We start from the raw sequence: 10468 nt of genomic DNA, 5'->3' as shown, positions 1-10468 counted from the left end.
AGTCCCGAGGAACAAAGGTAAGCTTTTCTCCTGGATTGGCCCAAACAGAATACTCAAAGACAGAAGTATTTGTTTCATCTTTCCCGTGGGACTTGAGTATGGCCATGGCATTATCACCAACGCCAGCTCCTTCATGATAAATATCAACAACTATTTTCTCAGGCAATGCATCATGTAAGCCGGAAAGGACATTTATTTGTCCTTTAATAAGATGCTTTTCTCCTTTTAGATGGATGGGCTACAAAAACATGTTGAAATTAAAATAAAATGAAGAAAATCCTAGAAAGAAGCAAATATAAATGAATAAACTGCAAATTTAATCACAATATCTTCAATTCTTCGTACCAATAGATTCGATGTGTCAATTTTCACAGATGAACTCCCAAAGAAGACACATGAGTCAATAAAACTAAATTCATGTATTCCGGGAAATTCAACACATATATGTTGGGAACCTTTCTGCAGGTAACAACACAAAAGAACAAAAATTAACTTTATGAAGTTGCAATTTCCTGACATATTTAAACGAACCAACGATCAAATACAAATACCCGAATCTTCAAATTCACAGTTGACCCATCTGGTTGATTTATGTAACCATCAACATCATGAGTGGAGATAACATTGACCCAGTAGCCTTTTTGAACAAAAACAATTCCTTCGAAGTCCTCGGCTCCAACATTTACATCTATGAAGCTCTTCTCCCAGCACCAATTATCTTCCATGGTCACTGATTCGGGGGAACTATGTTTCACCTAAAAGAAATATTATAAAACAGTTTAAAAAAATGAATTAGAACATTCAAGCAACCAATGCTGAACAAAAAGCAGCAACTATTTAAAAGGAATGAATTCAGGCATTAAAACACAAAACTAAAGGAATTCTACTTATACAAACCACAAACAAAATGGGAGCGTGAAAAAGAACGCAAACCTCAAGCCTGTATTTTCCAGGAATAACATCTGAAAACAGAAATTCACTACGCTCGGAGGTCAAGCTAATTGTCTTTCTCTCTTCATTATGTTTACCAGCCTGCTTGACAAGAGTCACAGATACAGATGGATCGCATTTCTCCTTGCAGACTACAGCACCACGGACATTGACCAAAGCCTACAATCACGCAGCAAACAAACAGAATAACCAATTTTTATGGAAATTTAACCTCACAGCATATAAAAGCAAGGCATATATCCTGGTCCAAATGGGGGATCCCAAAGAAAATGATGGGAAAGCATAAAATATTTAGTAAAATCAAATAAAAATCTTACAATATGAGAAATTTATAAATTAAATTAAATTAAGGTTAGCAATTGTGTTCAAGTTAAACGAATCACAGGTTGTGCTCGATAGAAACTTTGAATTTTTAAAGAAATTGAAATACAACAAAATTATATTGAGGCAACTCAGTGCCCATTTTTAAAACCCTGCTTGGGTAATTATTGTGGAATTCAATTTGGTAATCAATCAAGTATCTTATTTGCAAACAAATCTGCAACCACCAATAACTTCACATTCAACCACCACAACTGATCTCACTGACACCATATAAGATCTAGCTGCAGAAACCATTATTTTGAACCATTAGAGGTTCATATCATCGGGATAGAACTAAATTTTGTTGAATCATTTTACTGCCATCTTGTTCAACTCATCCTTGATGAGCACAACTCAGAAAAAGGGCAGGACATTTGTAAGTTAATGACACCTTTGCCATCAATAACATCAGAGTAAGGAGATCAAATTGATCTTTTTCTTTAGCTAAGGATCTCAATCCCCACCATCTCACCAACGAAGACTATGAATCTATGCATTATCTGGGTCAATCGCCACCCATGATGTCAACGCCTTCTACAATCGTTTCAACGGCACTTTTACATGACTCATTATCTTCTACTTTGACAATGATGAGAATGCATTGAGCAATCCATCAAAATCAGTAAAGAATGGGTTGGAAATTTTAAAATCTCCACGTTGAGATGTCATTACTGATTCTTCATTGTGAAAGAAAATTACCCGATGTTAATGACAAAGTTATTACCATCAATGGAAACAAGTTTTTGAAATTCTTGTGTTAGATGTACAAAACAAAGTATTATTTGATAAATCGTTTTAAATCTTCTCAAGTACATTCCATCCTGAATTTTTTTTATCTGAACACACAAATTAAGTTATATTTATATAGTGTCGCATATTATTATTGGTCAACAAGTCATACAACCATAAAAAAGTTGTCATCTCATGCTGAACTATGATGACAAGGGACTCTAATTTTCAACCCCCGCATAGTTTGGCATGCATGTAGCACAAAAGACTAAAGGCAAAAGGACGAAAGAAACGAGAAGCGTAATATATCATTTACAATGGATAAGAACTTTACCTGTGAAAATTCAACATTCAACAATGGACTTTTGATCGCAACATCAATATAAGATGGAGCAAACATGAGTCCAGCAGCATTATCGGGAGTAGCAGCAATAGCTGACAAGCGATATTCACCAGGAAGAACCTAGACATTAAACCAATAAGATAGAATACCGATAAGGAACAATCAAACTTAGAAGATCATTTAGAAGCGGTACTAAAGAAAGTAGGCATTAAGTTACTTTAATTTCAAGACATGCAAAATCTCTGTATTATATTCAAACAAAATTCATATTCTTTTACATTTCAACCAAAATATTTGATATAAAATCATCACTACCTAACCTGAACCCCTTCACAATAGATTGATTTTTCAATTCTAATTGTTCAAATAAACCTCTAAATAATAACATTTTTAAAATTCTTAAGCTCAGAGCTGCAACCACAAATTTTGTGCTTTTGCTTGTGTACATGATCACTGCTTTCAGGGTTTCCAATTTGAGTTCATACAGAAATCTATCGCCAGTATGCATAAAAATATCATCACATATTATATATTTCTAATGTTAAGAACCTTCCTGTTAAAGTTTGAGACTATATAAAATACAATATTGACAGATTAAATAGCAAGTAATGTACTATTCCCTAGACATGCCAACTGCAATTAAAGCAAAATTTCCAGCCCATGTAGTAGAATATGCTATTTAACATCCTAATCCGCCACATTTCTCTTTAAGCCTGAGCAAATTGTCCTCCAATAATCACTACGAGATAAAACAAAAGGGGGAAATATAATCGATTTATTGCACTCTTATAAGTACCTCAAAGCAGAAATTCCCATTTCCATCTGTTTGTTTCTTTTGTGGTTTTACATTATCAGGTCCATGAGTCAAAGCCACCTAATACAATTAACAAAAGGTAAACTGTGATTTTAATATGAAAATATTACCAAGAAAACTACAGAAAGGGGGCATGCATACCGTTGCTTTCTGACCGCTACTAACCATCCTAACTAAACCACAAAGATCATATGAAACGGCGACAATGTCTTCTATTGAAGCCATATTTGGCAATACCTGAGCAAGGAGCAGAGTTTGAAATTTAATTATTTAAAAGTATAAAACCTAAATTCCAAGCTTTTCACAACGACTGAAATGCTTTTATCATCATAATAAACAAAGCAACAGTATTAAACACATAAAAATATGATAAAATTTATGATATATTTTACCATATAATTCTCCAATTTCTTGAACTTGTAATGCTTCTTCCTTGCTTCTATGGTATAGTGTGTGGACGTAACCTATAATAAATTCAACACAAACAAATGAAACATAAAATAAATAAATTTAGAAACATACCCAACAAGGTAAGGAACTGCTGAAAAAACTGAATTTATAACAATAGGGTATATAAACCTTTAAAGTTTAAACTGTAAAAGAAATTACTGAAACAAGAATTCAACATTTATTCTGCCATTTTTTATGAAATGGAAATATTGGTTTAATATATAAATTGAGTCATATTTCCCCACAGCGCAGCAAGTGACCCAAATTTAACATTCGAGTGTTATAAGACAACTTCTGTGAATCATATTCAATAGTTACAAACAGCCTGCGTTGACACTAAATTCACTTTAATTAGAATCTAATGTCCTGACGATTATGTTTACATTCTGAATCATTTGGACCTTTTGGAGGGATTTTAAAAATAACAGATAAATAAATCAAGTGATCAAGCAGGTTCACCATAAAGTAACCAGCCGAGACCGGTTCATATTAGTAAGGATGCAAGTCCAATCTAGTACGATGCTCAGACCAATTAATCACCTGGCTAATTGACCGATCCGGTCTGAGTTTTATAACACCAAATGACAGAAATAACCAATTTACAGAAACAAGGAAAGTGGGAGAGAGAAATATTGTTTAAAATAAATGAAACCCCTATACTGAAAGTTAACTGAGGATTCTGAGACTAATTTCCATAAAGAATGCATTGTCTATGAATGTGCTAAATGAGCACGTTTCCTCATACTAATACCTGATCAAGCTTGTAATAACCTTGATTGTCAGTAATAGACCTTTCATGACCATCAACTATGATCTTGACACCCTCCACTCCCATGTCGTTTCCATCAACTACACGACCCCCGACAGAAAATCCAGTTACCTGTAACAGTTAACATTGATAACTATTAACTAGCATACATGTTTCAACATTAATAGAAAAATTACAGTATAACTATTAATGCATCGAACATGTTTCAACGTATTAAATCTTTATAAATGTTCAAACAGGTGTGTGTGTGTGTGTGTGCGTGTGCATGTGTGTGTGTGCGTGTGCATGCGTGTGATACCTAGATGTAATGGAATTCCAATATTAACTTGCAGTTGTTATATATTTGCTTTTTTCTTTTCTTTTTCACGTGTTTTTTCAGAGGGAAAACAACTAAAGTCTTCTTCGACTAAGTGGGGTCACCTACATGCTTCAACAGCACCACAAGGTCTTGTAATAAATGATAACTCAAGTCCCATGATAAACCATTTTTAAACCTACACTATATATACGCAAGTGACTGAACAATTTTGTTTCCATCATCAATGAAGGTCTATTTGATTTATTTCAAAATTGGGATTGGGCAAGACAAAAAAAAATGTGTTCTGAATTTTATATTAAACTGACCATGTCACAGAACAAATCTAGGAGTGAAGTACAGGACTAAACTCTAAAATTGTTACTTGTGAGACAACGGGACAACTGGTCCCAACTACAACACTACTAAAACGACAGCAATACTCGTTTTCATTTCCTCCTCAAGAACTAAGATTATTTCCCTATCCTACCCCAAACTCTCCATCTCTCTATAAAAAAAAAAGGGCAACCCGGTGCACTGAAGCTCCCGCATATGCAGGGTCCGGGAAGGGGTCCCACCATTTGGTGTATTGTACGCAGCCTTACCCTGTTTTTTACACAAGAGGCTGTTTCCAGGACTTGAACCCGTGACCTTTCGGTCACATGACAACAACTTTACCAGTTGCGCCAAGGTTACCCCTCTTTACAAAACTCTCCATCTCTCTATCTATGTATATAATATATATAATGTTTACAGTATATTAATATTAATGTAATAATATATTATTATTATTATTATTATAATATATAATGCTCAACATATAGTCATATACATGTGTGCATGTGTGTGTGTGTAATATGTATTGTATCAAGATAACTACGTACATGACAATGTCAAGTGCAAAATGAATATTGGCAGAGTGTTGCAGTAAATTTTAAGTACTTTTTCTGTGTCATGTATTGACTAGCAATGGCGTTCAAAAAAATGTATTGACTAGCAAACAACATACAGAACAAAGAACTGTTTTGCAACTTGTAACTCAAAAAAAATTTCTATGATGTTCTGCTTTTGTTGTGCATCAGCGCTCATTGAGCAATTTAATGCAACTTTTTTTGTGCAAAAGCAATTTAATGCAATTATTTAAAGTATAATCATACTGCTCCTGACAGCCAGTGCAGGAAGTGAAATATGTTCACTAATAAGATGTAATTATGAGAAAAGTGATGCAAAGAATTTTATCTATTCATCCAAAATGACTTTTAAGAAATGTCACAATACAACCATTTGCATCCATTTATTGAAAATTTCACGTGGACTGATCTCAATAGTGATACATAATTAGATATTTTGATTAACTCCACATTGATAGAATAAACTCATTTTTATTGAATGCCATGGGAGAAAAAAAAATGAAGATGATTAGTATCTGCCACATGTTTAACCATATAGTGTACCTGGAATTTTTGAGGCACTGTTACATGTTGATGCTTAACATTAACTGGGACACTAGATGGTGAAACATCAAATACTGTATTTTCACCCTTATAGTAGGGCACTAGTTCATAACTTCCTGTAAATTAACAAAAAGGATGAGCTCTCAATTCAAGCAAATAGGTTCCAGCAGCATGTAATCAAGATAAGCAATTTTCATGCACACCAGAAAGATAATATTCAATTCATAGAAAAGAGAATTAATTAAATACAATGGGGAAAATGAATATCAATTGTGAAGTCAGCATACAGACAAGTGAAGTATTATCATAACCAAGAGAGAAAAATTGCAGTATGCATGTGAAGATTGAAGTTCCTAGAATCTTGAAGACTAATTCACGTATAAAAATGCACATCGCTGTTTGTCTACTGTGCAAACTACAAAAAAGATGTGAAAAAAAAAACTATAGGAGAGATTCTTCTTTGTTTTTCAATATATAAGTGCCAGAAATTCAACAGACTAGCGAATAATCTTTCAGAATGAAATTACCACAAGGTATTGAATTGAATGCGAACTTTCCATCGGCATCTGATACAGCGTGACAGAGAGCTACTTCTTGTCGTGGACCATTAGCAGAACCTTGCAAACATTCTACCTCGGACACATCCTCTGAATACAAGAATATATGGACTCCTAATATAGGGTTTCCCTGGAAAAAGGAAAAACCATAATAAAAGGCATAACTACAAGAGAAAGGATTCAATAAACTGTATATCAAGTTAAAAATAAATCATGTCATGCCATGCTAGTTTGGAAGTTTAAGCCGATTGAGAGCGAAAATATCCTCTGACGCCCCCAAAAAAGAATGTTAAATGAAGCGGTCAAAGCAAACAAGAATTTATTCTTTGTTCGAGATGTCACAGACACAAGTGGATCCCTTAACTAAATTAGAACGCAATATTCAACAAAGAATGTGATAATATAGTGGTTCTGTAGAGAAAGTCAAATTTTAAATAAGATAGTCTTTCAGCAAAGATTACCTGTGCAACAACAGACCCACTGATACTATACCCAGGGACAAAGAAAATATCATCAATCACCCCATTTCCAAAGCCCAATTCCACCTACAAGAATAACATGATTAGACAAAACATAGCAAGGGCAATATGCACGCTCATTAAATGTATTGTGAGACTAAATAGGATGTAGGAAAGACAAGGGTATCAACACATGGCAAAATGCTGGAAGCAGAGTTAAACAAAATAGTTCAGACCTGTGTTGAACCTTTAACTTCAACTTTCATATCACGATTTGAAGCTCGTAGCTCATATTTTCCTGCACATTGGCAGTATCGTCCACTTGTTTGAAAGAAGAATAACAAATAACACAAACAATGAATGATTAAACTAAATCCTATCAACTACACAACAGAAGCAGTTATAAAAATAAAATAAAAAATACACAACAGAAGCCATAATTCTAGACAATATACCAAGTAATGGACAATGTAACTCAATCGGCTATCACCCATTGCAACAAACATAGACCTTTTACATCTAAACCTCTTTTAATTATATAATATTTTGACCAATAATATTTTCTCTTGAACCCCACACCTCTAACTACTGGACCATCCTCCACCTAGTCTACACTCATTTCTAGTGCTTTTATAGGTCCTCCCCATACATGCCCAGACTACCTAAGATGAGATTCTACTATCTCTCCTATTGCGTCAACCCTAATGATTGTATTTCTAATTCAATCTTCTTTTTTGTGTAACCACTCATCCATTGTAACATTTCCACCTCTATGACACTAACTTCGCTTTTTTATTGGCTTTTTCCGGCTCAACATTCAATACCACACAAAATTGTGGGTCTTATAGGAGTGTAATAAACTTTCCTTTCAAACTTGAGAAGTAATTTTCTATTGTATATCACACCCAAGGCGTTCTCCATTTCATTCACCCTACTTGGATTCACGTTGACATCTTCCTATATCTTCATGTTATGCATGATAGACCTGAGATACTAAAAACATGACATTTGTAGTATTTTATGCTCTCCAATATTCACCTCTACATAATAGGTTGGATGTCCTTTGCTAAACTTGTGTTTTATATACCTTGTTGTACTTCTTAGGATGAACTGTGTGGGTAGAAAAAATCCTAAACGGTGTAATATTAATCATTAATTAGACATATCTTGCATTTCTGGCTGTTAATCCTTTATACACAGCTACTTTCCAACCATATCATTTGTATTGTCGAAACATGATATCGGTTTTGTCGATACCATTGTATTGTTTATACAGTTTCATTGTACCTATATATATATATATATATATATATATATGCATGAATCTTGGACAACTACTAATGTTATATTTGGTAATAATTACCAAAATAGTGCAAGTGAAAGAGTTTCCAAAAGTAAACATAAACTTCCCTACCTGGAATTACATTTGTAAACAAGTAGCTTCCTGATGATGAAGTCAAAACTGATGACACAAGATCGCCAGAAGGAGACAATAGTTCAACTTTTACATTTGAAGGACCTCCATTTTTAACTGGACAGCTTTCTCCGCCTGCAGCTCCCACAACTCTACCAGATATAGAGAACCTACAGAGTACAAATTTCTGTAATTAATTTGCTAAATCCAGATTAAGCAAAAGTATACCATGCAGTAGGACATAAAGTAGAAAGAAAAATATATAGCAAATTAATGACCAACCCTGTGAAACGAAAATTTATATCTTCATTGTTGTTGCAACCTTGATTGTCAACTACCACAGGAACCTATACAGATAAGGGGGGACAAAGAAGGTGTAAGAACTCATAACAATACTTTGAATCATTTTTCCACTATGTCCAGATTCAGAAAAAATAATGACACATAGGTCATGCATAATTGCATACAGGTGTGACATAAAAGGAGAAACATAAATCTCCATGATAAAATTTCACCAATGACAAAGAAATAACAAACCTTCTCAGGATCCCATGACCACCCATCAGGTCCATTAACTTTAATTACAAAGGATCCCTACGACAAAAAATAAATGCGTTGAGAAAAACTGAATAACATATCCACACCTAATATATATATATATATATATATATATATATATATATATATATATATATATATATATATATAATGCCAAAGTTGACCAGAAAATGCTTATATATACACATCCATGAAAATTTTACCTTGTCATAAACCGGAATAAAATAGTATCCGTTAGGAGCACATTGTGTTCTATCCTTTACCAATCCATCCACGGTTTGAAGCTCAACCTACAATAGAAAAATCCATTTCAACACGAGTTGTGAATAGAGACTATTATCATATCTAATTAATAATAGGAATATACTTGCATTGCATCCTCCTCCGAGTATGAACAGCAAGATACCAAAAAGTATCAAATAAAAAACAGCTTATATCATAAGCACCTACGAATAAGTTGTTTCTATAACACAAGATAAAGTAAAGTAAAACTGTTTTTGAATAATCTATAAACTGTTTTCATAAGCCATCTTCAAGAGCTTCAGAATAAAATTGCATAGGCTGGCATAAAACTCAGTTGAGAGAATTAACGAGATAATTGTTGATTACATACACAGATGCAATAAGAACAACTAATTAGTCAAATTTAAATATGAATACAAACTCTTACAGTGACATGTGAATAATCCAATTTGGCATCCGTTTGTTTCCTGGACTTCACCAAAGATGAACTCGCCTGCGATAACAACGAAAATATCACTATCATCAAACTCAAATAACCCCGATAGTAATTAAAATAAATAACAGAATTCAGTTAAGATAATTAATTTTCAAATCCGAATGCTTAACAATCAAAATAGCAATCGCAGAAGAGAAAGAGTAGGAGTGATCTAGATGATGAATTTTACCTGAACGAATCCACCGCAGCCATAGATGGAATCAGCAGAAGCAACTGAAATTGAATAAGTTGTGAGGAATAGTAAACATAGGAAAGCATCTCCGATCGACATTTCCGATCTGAGATTGGGCGATGAATACAATCAAATCAAACCAGATCTTAGAGGCTCATACAATATTTATTTAGTTGAGCTAACTACACTGACTCACTCCTCGTGGGTGAGAGTGAGAGCTAGACGATTGGGTTTATGGGTTTTGATTTACAGTACTTTACTACTTAGTAACAAGAATCCCCGAAGTTACTACAAATATTACCGTAGTTAATATAATTTATTAATTAAAATTAGAATTATCTTGTCAACAAATTTTGTTTTTTTAGGGATTCATTCAAAATAAAAATTGTTTTTTTAGGGATC

The 10468-nt window shown here is 33.7% G+C and overlaps 1 protein-coding gene across 1 annotated transcript in view; it reads right to left on the bottom strand.

Moving 5' to 3' along the window:
• Positions 1-10302, bottom strand: part of LOC146911124 (Carbohydrate-binding-like fold) — a 17733-nt gene extending 7431 nt beyond the window's left edge. The window contains exons 1-19 of the mRNA XM_085730824.1: positions 10064-10302; positions 9826-9891; positions 9359-9445; positions 9135-9191; positions 8880-8944; positions 8598-8767; positions 7420-7481; positions 7187-7270; positions 6696-6855; positions 6169-6284; positions 4402-4530; positions 3593-3664; positions 3342-3437; positions 3183-3260; positions 2378-2506; positions 934-1110; positions 552-755; positions 346-459; positions 1-238 (exon numbers count right to left, since the gene is read on the bottom strand). The exon at positions 1-238 is cut by the window's left edge and continues 4 nt beyond it. Of these exons, the coding sequence (XP_085586950.1) occupies positions 1-238; positions 346-459; positions 552-755; positions 934-1110; positions 2378-2506; positions 3183-3260; positions 3342-3437; positions 3593-3664; positions 4402-4530; positions 6169-6284; positions 6696-6855; positions 7187-7270; positions 7420-7481; positions 8598-8767; positions 8880-8944; positions 9135-9191; positions 9359-9445; positions 9826-9891; positions 10064-10165 (2206 nt within the window). The 5' untranslated portion in view covers positions 10166-10302. The remainder of the gene's footprint in view (positions 239-345; positions 460-551; positions 756-933; positions 1111-2377; positions 2507-3182; positions 3261-3341; positions 3438-3592; positions 3665-4401; positions 4531-6168; positions 6285-6695; positions 6856-7186; positions 7271-7419; positions 7482-8597; positions 8768-8879; positions 8945-9134; positions 9192-9358; positions 9446-9825; positions 9892-10063) is intronic.
• Positions 10303-10468: the final 166 nt, after the last annotated feature.

This window comes from Medicago sativa, chromosome 7, assembly GCF_051527215.1.
Source record: "Medicago sativa cultivar Bolivia chromosome 7, Bolivia_mono, whole genome shotgun sequence".
In the NCBI taxonomy this organism is placed as follows: Eukaryota; Viridiplantae; Streptophyta; class Magnoliopsida; order Fabales; family Fabaceae; genus Medicago; species Medicago sativa.
Note: the sequence above shows the minus strand (reverse complement) of the source record. Positions and strands in the feature narration are given on the sequence as shown.